Raw genomic sequence first — 13,827 nt, forward strand, 5'->3', positions numbered from 1 at the left:
ATTCTGTGAAGTGTAACCGAAATTAGTGATAGGTTTTTGGTGATACTGCACTTAATTAAAAATCAAACCAATTAAATTGCTATTGCTTTATATAATAGAGATTTAGCAATTAGTACGTTATAAGCTTCAAAGACATGAAGTTCGCATTTATCGTTGCGGTGATGTGGGTTCTTAGAGCTTCGGTAATTTGTGATTTAGCAACTCGTCACACGAATATCAAATGCGAAGATCTTGATAAATCCTTTGTCGAAGTACGTGTGTGTCGATTGAAAGTCCTGGGGCGTGGAATTATCGGAGCTAGCATTCACTTAAAAGTGCTAAAGTTGCCTATAAAGACAATGAAAATAAATTTCAGCGTGTGGAGAAAACTTTCCGGTTACCATCCATTCCTATTTAATACTACCGTGGACCTTTGCCGCCACATAAAGCATCCGAACCCCTCAAATGTTTTCTTCTACTTTTATGAAGCGTTGAAGCCCTTCTTTAATGTTAATCATTCCTGCCCGATTAATGTAGGTATATCTAAAAATCACACAACCAATATAGGTTTTAATAGCTTTTTTATGAATGCAGCACGACATCATACTAAAGGACTTCGTTTTACATGAAAAGATGTTCACAGTAATCCCTTTTCCAAAGGGCAGTTACATGTTTGCGATTAAACTTATAACTAATAATGTCAGCTGGGCAACTATTTATTCTTATTTGGACATTAATGTTGACAACGTGTTGTAGTTTTTGTAGTTTTTATATATCTATAATTTGTTTCAAATTATGCCGATAACACATACAAAATAAATACACGTTATATCATATATTTAAAATTATAAAATGCGATGGAGTGGTAATGGAGTATTGTAAAACGGCCATCCACAGGCGAGCATGGAGTGTAAATATTTTTTTATTTATAATTTGTTGCTTGAGCTTTAATGGGCATCTAACGGCCAACCACAGGCGAGCATGGAGTGTATAAATTTTTTTATTTATAATTTGTTGCTTGAGCTTTAATGGGCATCTAGCAATGACTCAATCCACATACAATTTTACGCACATGGCGGAAAGTTTGGACAAGGCTTTAGCTATGACTCAAACCAATTACATAATTTCGAATTCTAAATATTTAAACCTGATAATAGATAATATATACTTAATCAGCATCATTAGAACTGCTGGGTATCTATGAAAACACAGAGGCCTTTTTGAGCAATTCTGCAATTCAAGTTTTTAATTAGTGGCCAAGTTTTACATTGTTAGTTATACCCATTAGTCGTTTGGGATTAGGCATGAAGACTCTAGAGGTGCTGGTGCACCTGCTGAGACGTTTAAGTTTTGTTTTAATCTTAAATAATTTTTTTGTGAATACTTATCGATTAAACAAAACTTTTAAAATATAAATATTTTTTAGTATTTTTTATTTATCGTAGGGCACAAGGCCTTACAAGTGCACTGCGCCACCGGCAATTATTAATCACTATTTTTTATTTGGAAATAAGTGACTGTAAAAAAATTGTAGACGGCATCAAATTCGGGTGGCAAAACTATTATTTAAAATCTTGTAAGCATAGTAACGGGTAACGGATAGTCGCGTCACTCAACTATAGCGTTTTTTGTTTTACCTTAGAAAATATTACTCAGGAGTACGCGATACTCTAATCTACACAGAGTGATATTATTCGTCTGCCAATAATTGTACGAAATGTTTCGAATTTGTTTTTTTACACGTTTAATTACATTTAAAGTATTTTAGTGAGCGAAAAAGTTGGCTTCCTGTTTCCGGTTGATACCTTCATTTCACCAAAAGAACAGAAACTGTCACTCATGCTCTTTGCTAAATGATAAAAGGCAGCGCGTGGTGTAGATAGTCTGTAATTGAAAGTAGACGGTGGAACAGCTATGGTTACCCCATTGAATTGGACTTTTAAATGGCTTTTTTTCTGCCTAATAGCCATAATTGTGATTCTTGTTCTGACAAACCAACATGCAAGCCCTCAATACCGGAAAATTACAGAGATGTCTAGAGATTTGGAAATAACAGAAGAAGGATCAAATAGTCCTTTAGAGGAATCTCAGAAAGGAATTAACCAAGTGAAGGAGGCATTTCCACGTTTTTTTGTTGAGACGAAGAAGTGCAAGATTCCGTATGTTGATCCCTTTGAGGAAAATGCCATGGCCGTGTTCCATGCCGAGCATTTTGAGTCCTGCTCCAACGAAACCGCTCTGGTGACCCCGATCTATGACGTCGGTCGGCAGCGATATATGATGTATATCAACAAGACGCTGGCCTCTATCATACTGAAGCTGAACGAGGGCGAGTTCAACTGCTATTATCAGGAGATAACGCGGGACCGGGAGCACGACAGTTATGATAAGTGAGACTATAATGACATTTCGATATCTTTCTTGGAAGATTCTATACTGACATTTCGATATCTTTCTTGGAAGTTTCTCTAATCTCTAACGTTTCACCTCTATAGGGGGGAGCGAAAGTATTTTTCGCAAAACTACGAGGTACCACTGCATGTTCAGGGCTTGATTTTGGCTTGCCATCGTCTTGGCAACGAGTCGGATATTCTGCAGAGTGATGCATACACCTTCATTCAATATAAGCCGCTACCCAAGGGACTATCGAAGGCACCGGCTAAGCGGAAGCCAAGTGTCCTAATGTTTGGCATAGACAGCCTTTCACGAATTAATTTGCGCCGAACTATGCCTAAGGTTTATAGCTTTCTTACAAAGACCGGCTGGTATGAACTACAGGGCTATAATAAGGTGGGTGATAAGATCAGGACTTTACTATTGACTACATTAATCTTTGCAGGTTGGAGACAACACCTTTCCCAACCTGTTGGCCATTTTGACAGGCTACGACCAGGAAAAGTCTTTAAAAAATGTTTGCGACTGGCACAAGAAGGGCTGCTTAGATCAGATGCCCTTCATATGGAAGTATTTCCGGAATGCCAGTTATCTGACCGCTTATGCAGAGGATGAGACTGGCATAGGAACGTTCAACTACTTTAAGCCCGGCTTTACGGAACAACCCACCGACTATTATCTCAGGCCCTTTCAGAAGGCCTTCGAGTCGAATATGAATACCTGGAAATGCGATGACTGCTCTATGAGATACTGCATTGGCCGGCGTATCACGAGCAGCTATGTCTACGACATGGCCACCGAATTTTCCAGGCGTTTTGTGGAGGAGCGTCCCATTTGGGGTCTGTTCTGGTCGAATAGCTTTAGTCACGACAGCTTCCAGATGCCCTCAAAAATGGAGGACTATGTGCTGCAGTACCTCCTGGACTTCGAGGCAGATGGAGCGTTCGAGCAGAGTATTATGATATTCCTCTCGGATCATGGATCTCGTTATGGAAGAATTATGTCCTTGCCCAGTGGCTTCCTTGAGGAGCGTCTGCCAACGATGTTTATATACTTGCCACCCTGGTTCCGTGATCAATACCCGGATTATGTAAATGCCCTAAAGTTGAATCAGAACCGCCTGACCTCCAACTACGATCTGCACAACACACTGAAACACATCATCGAAATGGGCGGCACTCCTGATGGTCTCACGCTACCCAAGGCAGCCGACTGTCCAAAGTGCCAGTCCATATTCCATCCCATCGATGAATCGCGGACCTGTGAGGACGCCGGTATACCGGAGCATTATTGCACTTGCGTGCCTTACAAAAGGCTTGATTCGTCTTGGTCCGAAAGTATTGCCGCTATGGTGATCGGCCGAATCAACGAGTACCTGGCCGGAAGGAATCTCAGCGACATATGCTCGAAGCTAACCCTCAGTTATGTCCATAAGACAGAGATCAAAATCGATTTGGATAAGAATTTCCATGATGATGTCCCCTTTTTAGAAGAGGCTACCTATCGCACTATGTTCAAGGTCAAACAGAATAGCGCCGACTTTCGGGCCACCGTTCTGTTTAACAATGTCACGAACTCCGTTGAAGTAGCGGTGCCTACTATAAGTCGGCTCGATAGTTATGAAAAGGTGTCAACGTGTGTCAATGACAAAACAGACAAGATGTATTGCATTTGTAAAAGTGATCTTAAAGATTAGATTGGAGCTTAGATAAGTTGTTACAGAGTCATAATATTACTTAGATTTTTACATGTTACGTTATTTGTTACTTTAAGTGTTTAATGTACACAGAATTGGAAACTAAATTTCTAACTGGTGAGTCATTCTTTTTGGCGATAAGAAACAAATGGTGTAAATCCCTTCATTAAGCTAAAAAGCTTGAACTGAGGATCGCAATATGTCAACCGAATTAGAAGCCGCGCCCTTTAAAGTTTTTTATCATTACAATTCCGAGAACTCTGGCGATAAGAGGGTGGTATAATTCCGCCATATTTACTAAATTGCTTATAATAATCAAATATTTGCAACTTTGTATTTTTTATCAGGAACCTTTATTGATAAAATCGTAATATATAGCTTAAACAGAAACTTTTATATGCGAAAGTTTACGGCACTGGGTAGTAAGTTCTCATTCTAAACTTCTAGAGACATTTCGGCATCAGCAAATACCAGTCAAATGTGCAGCGTTTAGTGAAATGAAATCGTAATGGTTGCAGCAGACAGTGTGCCCCACAATCCTTTTGTTCGTCGGGAGTTCTGAAGGACAGGCAGTCGTATTGCAGATCCTATTTATTTCCAAATCACTTGGTCGAATATTGTCGTTGTAGGTTAGGATTACCAACTGCGTTCCGGAAAGAGTGGTTACTGTCTTGTACATCCACGTGGGGACGGGAATTTTGTTATTATTCATAAGGTATATAGGTATCATATTGTTGTTGTGGTTGTGTTTCAGGGCATGCACTTCCTCCAGTACCCCTGTGCAAACCTTGATTTGATCGTGAGTTCGCCAAACTGGTTTGATTTTGTTTATTGGATCTTTTTCTTTAACTAGAGAAGTTATCCAGGTTTCGATGGACTTCCAGTAGCCACGATTGACTCCCAGATATTGGGGTATGGCATTTATGTACCTGAAGGTTGCTTTTTTAACCTCTGCAAAAATAAAAGCAGAAGCTGGTGTCATATGGCCACGATCAAACTTGCAACCCGGTTGCTTTGCACCCAGATTAGTGAGAAAACAAGCTTGAGTAGCTCTTCCCTCGTAAGCGGTAATAAAATTAGCTAAGTCATCCGTTGCCCAAGAAGGAGTCGGACGTTCAGAGTCTAAAAGAAGGGGCGGTAAGATAATATAGGATAAGATTGGTTGGAAAACGTACTATTTGTGTAACGGTAAGTCATATAGGAGGAATGTTTAAATGCTAGTTTTCCGACATCGTAACAGTTTTGATACAGCTCCATAAAGTGTCCATTGTAGTGGTAGCCGACGGCATATAACTTATAGGGAGCGGGACAAGAGGGGTGATTTTGCACTACAACAGAAGGCGGGAACCCCGATGTACAGTTATAATCCTCTAATGGCCGATTGAAATTGGTATTGGATTGGCATACAAACTCCTCCAGATTTTTCCCATAACAAAACAAATACACCCGTTGGTCGGTTTCTACAATATCACTGCCCTGAATGTCGAAGATCCCATTCACGTTTCTTAAATAAATATTATGCTTTTCCAACAAGTCCGGATGAATAATACACACAGCGCTGGCCCTAAGAATGACTGTAATTTATGTTTTTTAATCTTTCGTTCTCATTTCTTATTAATCTACTCACAAAGAAACAGGCTCAAGACGGTACAAATATATTTCAGCTTACTCATCTTCACAGCTTCGGCTTCCAGCTAGAACTGATGATCGAAGTAAGATGTCACTACTCTATGGCTTCAGAGATCGAGCTTTTTCAAGACTCTCTCTGGTTCTAGAAATCACAAAGGCGCTCCGCAGGTCATCAGCGATAAGCGGCAAAGTACCTTGCTCTGGGGTTCGATGGGTGGTCGTGGGTGAAAAGAGCCGAGTTCATCCTTTTGCTGCGCCTTTCAGTCAGCCTTATCTGCGCTTATCATCGGTTGGCTTGTTTACCTTGCCAGCGCACGTTTAATAACAAAGGAGTTGCCCTTCCGTTTCCTTTCAAGCTGCATCCAATGAACTTTATGGCTTGCATTTTGTCAGCACCACTCATAAAAACCTATCTAAAATTGAATCTAAGGTGCAGCAGGGGAAAATAAAATAAGATTCCGCACTTGAAAACGTTCGTTGGGGCAATCATTAGGCAGGAGCTGCTTGGATTTCGTCATAAGAAGATTATGACAGACGAGGGAAGGGTAAGAATTGAGTGAAAGGGCTATTTGATATATTGAGAATGACACCAAAATACATATTTTGTGTTAAGGTTGACAATTAAGAAACTTTATCAAGTGGCCGTAAGGTCCCTAAGCACTGATTAGGTTCAGCATCATCTGCGTTCCGTTTCCAAAAACCTCTTATCAGTTTCTGAATTAGAATATCTCTCCTAGTCTTTCTGAGTCACAATAATAAGCCAATCAATTGAAATTGCTGATTTGGAAAATATTTATTGTTTAAAGGGTAAAAGTGGTGGCATTGCAGCAGAAGGTGTAACCAGCGGCTGCCACATTCTCCAGGGTCATGGGACAGGGAATACTGGTGCAGAAGGACGGGGCAGCGGGTCGGGCACGAGCGAAGATGTTGTTAAGGGTCACGAAAACAGAGTGTGGTCCATTGGCAGAAGTACGCACCACTTTGTAAAGCCACAAGGGCATTGTGTTCTTGGTGCCGGCACCCAGAATTATGCGCCGTTGGCGGCTCCGATTGTCCGGCAGGGTTAGATCACCATTAGTTCCGGTCTTTATCCTCAGTAATCCGCCAGCACTAATGCGAGTTCTGATCCATCTTTCTATTGTCTCCCAGTTACGATCATTGATGCTCTTGAACATGGGTGCCACATTAATGTACTTGAAGGTGGCACACATCTGATCTCCGTAGAGGAAGTCACCCGACGGGGTCAGATGTCCACGATTGATGATCGTGTCTCGTTCGTTGGGGATGTACCTCTGGTTATTGCCAAAAATTGTGCGGAATGCTCGGAAAATGGTGCGGGGAAAGAAACTTGAAGCATCGGTCTCGCTGATGATTCCATCCCTAGAGAAATCGGCACATGGACGTTGCGGGACTATAAGTTAAAAGAGAAATTACTCATTATATCCAATCACAGGGGCAGAAGGGAGTAGCCACCACTCACAGAACGTCTTGTGGTACACCGAATGCCTGCTAAACCTGGCTCGGACTCCATTACGATCGTAGCAAGCACGATATAGTTCCAGACGCTGATTGTTGATGGTATAGCCCACGGAGTACATGGTGGCTGGACAGGAGGCATCGGTTACGACGGTTGCCGAGGCAGCCATGGGTCTTTGGCATCGGAGAGGGAGAGGTCTGCTGAAGTTGGTATTCTGCTGACAGGTTGTCTGGACAATGTCATTCGCCTGGCAGATCATGTGAAGCACCTCGTTGGTGCGTACCCTCTGAAGACGCTTCAGTTCGTACTGGCCGGCGGCATTGCGGTTGGTGAATATGCGATTGGTGCCCTCGATCATGGCTCTGGAGAGCGGGCAATCCGCCTGGGAGAGGAGCACTGGAAAGGAAGGAAGGGAGAATTAATAGGCCTTTATAACTTTTTGCCTTCTATTATGAACTAATTTGGACAATTTGAAACATAAACTTTTCTTTGTTTTATTTCCAACCTTTTATTTTCTGCATATTAGAGGGATTTCTCATTACTTATCAGGGCGAAAACTGAGACACTTTTATAATTTGCTAATTCCCATTTTATTCTCTCTTACCCAGTCCCAGTCCAATAGCAACGATCAGCAGCAGTTGTTGAGCTTCCATGCTGTGTTTGTTGATCGATGAGCTGCTCCACTGTTGCTTATATACCATTTAGGCCCGCTCACTTGGTCTGTCCTCATTGTTCTGGCCAAGCTCGTGGGCACGTGTCTGCATTCAGAAATTCTCATCCGAGACAACAGACTATTTTTGGCCGAAAGCATACTAGTATATCCCCATTTCCTACTGGCTTAAATGCTTGAAAAGCGTTTTTATTATTTTTCATTGTGCTTGCACTTGATGGGCGGCTCTGCATCTAGAAATATTTTCCACTTGGGATGTGCGTAGTAATTGGCGCATATTTTCATTTTCCTACTATGCTTGCCTGCTGATGAAATTTATTTCCCAAAACCATTCACTTGATTTTCCAGTAATAAACACAAGCTCTGGCCAGAAAGGAAATATATACAGCTTATGCACGAATGAGCATAGCTGACCATTAGGGCTGCATATGGATTTGGTATCTAGATAGGAGTCTTATTGGACTATCAAGAAAGGTGTTGTGGTTAACTATAGATTTTTGTGGCTAAAGTCTGAGGTGTAACTTTTACTGAAATCTAAGCTAGACAGACAGACAGTCAGAGCCTGAATAATGGGCTTGTTTTATGGTCTGGTCATTGAATTGGTACTTGTTCAAATGTTTGGGAGTGGTCTAAGTGGCTGTGTATTTTAATGTCCATGTTGCGAAATGGTTAATGCTCGCCAAAGTATGCTAGGCTTTTGTCTGAATCCTGTTCGACGGGATTTGGAGTGGGCGTAACGCAATTTCCGCAGCTTACGAGCAATTTGGCGCTATTTGGGCACTTTTAATGCATGCTCACAGGGGCGAACCAAATTATGCCATATAAAATTTGTGACTCAAATCGTGTGGTGTGAGTCTGGCTCGGCTGCTTCTGTACAATTGTAATGGTCAATAAAAATAAAAGGGGCAAAGCAGCAAAATCAACAAGCCGGCCACAAAACGGAGCATAAATTAAATTGTGCCGCAGTGCAGGATGGATATGGATGCATAGAAATGTAGAGGATGTAGGTGGTTGGGTGGTTAAGCAAGGGTGGTGCAAGTGCTCAGCCCATTCGCAATGCCATTGAGTTGCGTGTTTACAGCACAATTACAACTGTTAGGTTTTATGAGAGCCTAGTTCAACGCATGTCCGGGTTGCTAAATTTATTCTGCACTTTTATGAGCTCCCAGTGTCCATTCCCCTCTTTGTTCCGTTGATATCCATCAGAGACGCCACCGACTCACGCACAAAACAATTTCGCAGGCGTGCGTATTTAAAAGCAACACAGCCATGCCCTGCTGAATAATTTATTTAATGTCTACTTTTAGGCGCAACCCCCGACGAAGCAATTGCCATGGCCTTTATTGCACTCGCACGCATTGAAAAGCGTCTGCTGCCTTCGCCTTCCACAATCGCAGCTTGAATTTAAATGGGCCAAAAGCGAGTTGCGGGCTGAAATGGTAGGGCGGAATTTATGAGAAGCCGCTGAATGACCATTAAAACTGACGGCTGGAGTCCATTCCGAATGAGGCATGAATTCGAAGAGTTTGGATGCGTTTTAAACTGCCACGCAAACTTTTACGATTTATGAAAATTGATTCACCCCATAAAGACATAAAAATATATTTCATTTCACTTTAATTTGTCTTAAGTGCTGACCAATATTCGTGCTCTAATTATTTTTAAAAGCCACGATAGTAAGTTGAGTCCCAAGTGGTAATCAAAATATTTTAAGAAAAAACTGTAATAATTGACAAACTTGAATCAAATTACGGTCTGAAAGTGGCGGTGTTGCAACAGAAGGTAAATCCAGCCGTTGCAGTGTTGGCCAATGGCATTGGACAGTTCACAGGCTGGCAAAAGTTCGGAGCCGCTGGACGTTGTCGGGCGAAGATGTTGTTGAGGGTGAGGAAGGCCACGATGGGCTGGTTATTGGAGTTCCTTACTATCTTGTACATCCACAGTGGCACTGGGTTCCTATTGCCGCTGAGAAAGACATTCCTGGATCCAGCGCCTGCTTGCAGGGATAGCACATCTCTGGCTCCAGTGCGTACATTCACGAATTGGTTTCCCCTTACCGAGTTGCGAACCCATCGTTCGATGGTCTCCCAATTGCCATCGTTGATGGTCTTGAACTGCGGCACCGCATTCACGTACTTGAAGGTGGAACACACTTGGTCACCAAAGAAGAAGTCAGCCGATGCAGCCAAGTGGCCACGATTGATGATCACATCCCGGTTGTTGGGTATGAAGTTCTGGTTGTTGCCAAACAGCCGCCTGAAAGTAGCATGAATGTTGCGAACCGTGTAACTGGCCTCATCGGCTCCGCTGATCACTCCATCGGAACTAAACTGAACGCAGGGTCGAGTGATATCTTGAAATGTAAGTTAATATCATTTTCTTAAAATATAAATCTTATAACTTACAGAAAGGCTTGGCGTACACCTGATGCTCCACGAAGATCGCTCGCACCGCTCTGGTATCGAAGCAGGCGCGATAGAGCTCCAGGAACTGGTTGTTGCCCACATTGTATCCCACGCGGTACATAGTGGCCGGACACCTGCGATCCTGGACGGGTGTTGTTAGAGCTGCCGGAGGAGCTCGACAGGTCATAGGTAATGGTGGCCGAAAGCCTGGGGTCTGACCCGCCTGGCAAGTGGTGGTCTGAATGTCCCGGGCATTGCACCACATCTGCAGGACTTCACCCACCGCCGAGCTGGCAGTGCGCTTAAGGGAGAGCTGGCGGTTCTGCAAGCGCACCATGAAGATGCGATTGGTTCCCTCCACTTGGGGTCTTGTGAACCGACACTGGGCCTGAGCTAAAAAGGTAAAAAAAATGTTTAACCTCTTTAAATGCAAATAATAGTTGAGCTTACCCAAGGCACAAAGAGCCAGCAGTGGCAGGATAATTCTCCACATGTTCCTCAGATTCAATTCGACAGCGGATGGCTTGCAGGTTTATTTATATTATTTGGGAATCGCACTTTCTTATTGATATATTTTTGATTGTATGCACAACTGTTTCATAATAAATGCAATTCATTGCCGATTTTTATTATTGTTTGCCTGCTCGAACGACCCAAATTGATAACACAAGGTTACGATTTAAGATCTGGCCTGGATTATCACCTGTTTGTTGGCTTAATTACTTCCAGATCGAGCCCCGGGTAATGTGCAATTCAGGTGCCCCATGTGGATAATGTCAACTTTTGTGTGCATATGCTACCATTCGATTGCAAATGTGCCTGGCAGAGTAAATGAAATTAGTTATTGGCCCGATGCCACAACCTGACCAGAGCCAACCGAATCACTTTCCATTTACCCAGCGCCCCATGATTTCATTATCGTTGTTTGTTCCACAAATAACATTAGTTCGGTTTGGTTTAGCATTGATTTTGTCCATGTCCCGGTCCATGTCCATGTCCAGTGGCCAACAACAAGTCGTGCTGTGGCTGCAGATTGTATTTGTTGTTGCTGTTGCCATATATAGCTACATATAACATGGCCAAAACGGTCTGACTTTCTGGTTTGTTTGCGGAAAGGTGCAATACCATCGACAAGCACCCAAGCCCAATCCTCCGAACAGCGCAACAACCATACTGGCACATCCTTGCCGTTGTGCTCTTGTCGAATATTTCATAAATTTATATTTGCCTGCTAAATCCCTTAACGACTGTAAGCTTTTCCGTTTGTACGGCATGCAGAAATGGCGGCCAAAACTAATACATGCGCATATATAACGCCGACTTAGAGAGCTATGTTGCTCTGTGTGTGTGTGTGCCAAAACGTGCCAACTTTGCATGTATGTATTGAAATCTTCAAGTGGGTAGAGAGTGTGTGTGCCAAGTGCCAAAAGCCAAGGAAGCTTTTTGGGAAAGGCAGAGACATTTGACTTTTACGCGCAATTGAGCCTGAGAAGCCTGAGAGCCCGGAGAATCCCTATACGGCCGGATAGTTTGGAGTAGCTCTTAGCTGCAGATCTAGACCTGCCATCGACGGCCCACTCAGGCCACGCCCCCCTGTATCGCTTATAAATATTTATAACAGCCCACTCGACACCCACTAAATTATTAAGTTAATGTGTCGCGCTATTCAAAAAAGGTATGCGCCCTACGCCAGGGGGACCAATAAAATTCCGAAAACCCATACCCCGCGTTACTGTGGTTGTGCTTGGAATGTGTGTGTGTGTGTGTGTGTGTGGTTGGCCAACACTTTGACAATTTCACGCGTCCTTCATCCCAGGATCTTGAGTCTTGAGTCCGGGAATCGGTAGACGACGTGCTTGATGTCTCTGACTGTGTGTGTGTGGGCAACGATTAATAAGCTCGTTAATGTTGCGCGAAATTATCGGGGAAATGGGAAAAGTTTTGCAAGTCTAAGATTTATAAATGGTCCATGTTTAGAAGTGCAATTATAAGGCCGCAAAGACATATGAGCGATGGCAACTTAAGCAAGTTAGAGACCATAAATCAGAGATGGGTCTTAGAGGGGGCGGACTTATGAAGTTTCCTGATATCAGGGATCAAGCTTGCTTGCTGTCCCAAATGTGTCACGGCTCGTATACGTTATATTGCAAATTTTTACCCCCGACTCGTGTGGACAATACGTATACGTACGGATATGTCGGTATGAGGATGGGTATGGGTATGGGTATGGGCATGGTTATACAAGTATGCATTTCAGAGTCCCACCTTTTCACTAACATTCCCGAATGCGGTCAACGGCAGGTGCAATGTTTGGTCCGTCGCTCCGTTGCCTCTCAGCTTGACGTTTATTAAATTTTTCGACCAAGCCACAGGAAGCGGAAACCAAGGATGCTGGAAGGCTGAATGCTGGCAATGGAGGGGGTATGCACTTTATGCTCGACTGCGCGGCAGCTTAAACTCTTTTATGGCGGGCGAGTCTTTAAGCTTTCCTCCATTGACTGCGGTCGCTTGAGTAAACACTTGCCAAGTATTTCACTTCATTTTACTGTTGCCCGCCCGGCCACAGCAGCTTTATTTGATTCAGTTCTTTTTGGAAATATCATCATTAGGGCTACACATGCGACGACGTCCAAAGCGAAACGGCTCCATTACATTACAGTTTGCATGGCCCCAATTTCTGGGGCAATTATTTGCTTTGTAGCCTGCCAAAAAGGCTGCCAGCAGCAGACAGACAAGCCGAACATACTTACATACCCACCTTCTTTTCCCGCTTTTACACAATTTCCTTCCGCTTTGCTTTTTTGTCGGGAAAGTATTACGATGATTTGCATAATTTTAGCGCACCTACAGCAGCCGCAGAAAAAAAAATAAGAAAACGGGGGAAATTGGGAAAGAGAAAGAGGCCTAAACCACGAATCCTCCAGCGCATCCTTGTGTGCTTGATACTCCGGCCCTTTATTCTCGTTCCTTTTTTCGGCTCGTCTTTATCTGCTTTGCTTTCACTGGTCCTTTGTTGAGGTGTGGGCCTGGTTTTTCCGGGTGTTTGAGGGTGTCTTAGGGGGTTTTTACGGGGGCCGGGTGGTCTTGAGGGGTAGCCTACATTTTTGTAACTGATGTGCTGCGTTGGCTCTCTCTCTCTCTCTCTGCTCGAATCCGCTCCTTATCTTTGTGCCTGATCGAAATTGCTTTTGTGTGGTTGCCGTTCGTCCTCCTTCCTGTCCCTGCCCCATACACCCCTTCCCCTCTAAAGTATCCTCATCCACTCGTCTGTTGCTGTTGCTATTTTAATTTCAGTCATGTGTGCAGCTGCCTGCGACCCTCCTTCTGTGTGTTTTTTTCGGTTCTGTGGATTCTTTTTAGGCACTTTTGCAATTTTCTGCCTGTTTTGGGCTAGATATTCATATCAGCTCTATACATATTATAGCTATTTTCCGCTATAACTGTTACTGATTGCCGCTTTGTGGCAGCATTTTTTCTCCTTCTGCCCCATCTCTATGCCCATTCCCGTCAGATCCTTTGCTCCTCCTAGTCCGTCGCCCCTCGATTTTTGAGCACCAATTGAGATGCAAATTGCTTT

General features: G+C 43.3%; 4 protein-coding genes and 1 pseudogene across 4 annotated transcripts; 2 read left to right on the forward strand and 3 right to left on the reverse strand.

The window, feature by feature from the left end:
• The first annotated feature begins 134 nt into the window (after positions 1 to 134).
• LOC108115922 lies at positions 135 to 735 on the forward strand (annotated as a pseudogene).
• A 1,158-nt stretch (positions 736 to 1,893) lies between these two features.
• On the forward strand, positions 1,894 to 4,176 carry LOC108115944. Its single transcript, XM_017227580.2, has 3 exons — positions 1,894 to 2,369; positions 2,475 to 2,769; positions 2,819 to 4,176. The coding sequence occupies exons 1-3, from the start codon at positions 1,894 to 1,896 to the stop codon at positions 4,067 to 4,069; spliced, it is 2,022 nt and encodes a 673-aa protein (XP_017083069.2). The 3' UTR covers positions 4,070 to 4,176.
• Positions 4,177 to 4,414: 238 nt separating this feature from the next.
• Positions 4,415 to 5,755, reverse strand: LOC108115942. Its single transcript, XM_017227579.2, has 3 exons — positions 5,697 to 5,755; positions 5,245 to 5,643; positions 4,415 to 5,191 (listed from the first exon to the last, which is right to left on the reverse strand). The coding sequence occupies exons 1-3, from the start codon at positions 5,740 to 5,742 to the stop codon at positions 4,530 to 4,532; spliced, it is 1,107 nt and encodes a 368-aa protein (XP_017083068.2). The 5' UTR covers positions 5,743 to 5,755; the 3' UTR covers positions 4,415 to 4,529.
• Positions 5,756 to 6,498: 743 nt separating this feature from the next.
• Positions 6,499 to 7,876, reverse strand: LOC108115921. Its single transcript, XM_017227558.2, has 3 exons — positions 7,780 to 7,876; positions 7,179 to 7,571; positions 6,499 to 7,109 (listed from the first exon to the last, which is right to left on the reverse strand). The coding sequence occupies exons 1-3, from the start codon at positions 7,874 to 7,876 to the stop codon at positions 6,499 to 6,501; spliced, it is 1,101 nt and encodes a 366-aa protein (XP_017083047.2).
• A 1,717-nt stretch (positions 7,877 to 9,593) lies between these two features.
• LOC108115969 lies at positions 9,594 to 10,743 on the reverse strand. Its single transcript, XM_017227606.1, has 3 exons — positions 10,701 to 10,743; positions 10,251 to 10,643; positions 9,594 to 10,198 (listed from the first exon to the last, which is right to left on the reverse strand). Exons 1-3 carry the CDS (start codon positions 10,741 to 10,743, stop codon positions 9,594 to 9,596), a joined length of 1,041 nt encoding a protein of 346 aa, XP_017083095.1.
• Positions 10,744 to 13,827: the final 3,084 nt, after the last annotated feature.

This window comes from Drosophila eugracilis, unplaced genomic scaffold, assembly GCF_018153835.1.
Source record: "Drosophila eugracilis isolate 14026-0451.02 unplaced genomic scaffold, ASM1815383v1 contig_2159, whole genome shotgun sequence".
In the NCBI taxonomy this organism is placed as follows: Eukaryota; Metazoa; Arthropoda; class Insecta; order Diptera; family Drosophilidae; genus Drosophila; species Drosophila eugracilis.

Excerpts from the sequence above, each read along its gene's own strand:
- LOC108115942 (XM_017227579.2), bottom strand. The coding sequence starts at position 5,742 with ATGAGTAAGCTGAAATATATTTGTACCGTCTTGAGCCTGTTTCTTT. Across the intron at positions 5,644-5,696 it reads CGTCTTGAGCCTGTTTCTTT|TCATTCTTAGGGCCAGCGCT; the intron begins GTGAGTAGATTA and ends CATAAATTACAG. Across the intron at positions 5,192-5,244 it reads GACTTACCGTTACACAAATA|ACTCTGAACGTCCGACTCCT; the intron begins GTACGTTTTCCA and ends CCCTTCTTTTAG.
- LOC108115921 (XM_017227558.2), bottom strand. The coding sequence starts at position 7,876 with ATGGTATATAAGCAACAGTGGAGCAGCTCATCGATCAACAAACACAGC. Across the intron at positions 7,572-7,779 it reads TGCTATTGGACTGGGACTGG|TGCTCCTCTCCCAGGCGGAT; the intron begins GTAAGAGAGAAT and ends CTTCCTTTCCAG. Across the intron at positions 7,110-7,178 it reads GGTGTACCACAAGACGTTCT|TCCCGCAACGTCCATGTGCC; the intron begins GTGAGTGGTGGC and ends TTTAACTTATAG.
- LOC108115944 (XM_017227580.2), top strand. The coding sequence starts at position 1,894 with ATGGTTACCCCATTGAATTGGACTTTTAAATGGCTTTTTTTCTGCCTA. Across the intron at positions 2,370-2,474 it reads GAGCACGACAGTTATGATAA|GGGGGAGCGAAAGTATTTTT; the intron begins GTGAGACTATAA and ends TCACCTCTATAG. Across the intron at positions 2,770-2,818 it reads AACTACAGGGCTATAATAAG|GTTGGAGACAACACCTTTCC; the intron begins GTGGGTGATAAG and ends TAATCTTTGCAG.
- LOC108115969 (XM_017227606.1), bottom strand. The coding sequence starts at position 10,743 with ATGTGGAGAATTATCCTGCCACTGCTGGCTCTTTGTGCCTTGG. Across the intron at positions 10,644-10,700 it reads GCTGGCTCTTTGTGCCTTGG|CTCAGGCCCAGTGTCGGTTC; the intron begins GTAAGCTCAACT and ends TTACCTTTTTAG. Across the intron at positions 10,199-10,250 it reads GGTGTACGCCAAGCCTTTCT|ATATCACTCGACCCTGCGTT; the intron begins GTAAGTTATAAG and ends TTACATTTCAAG.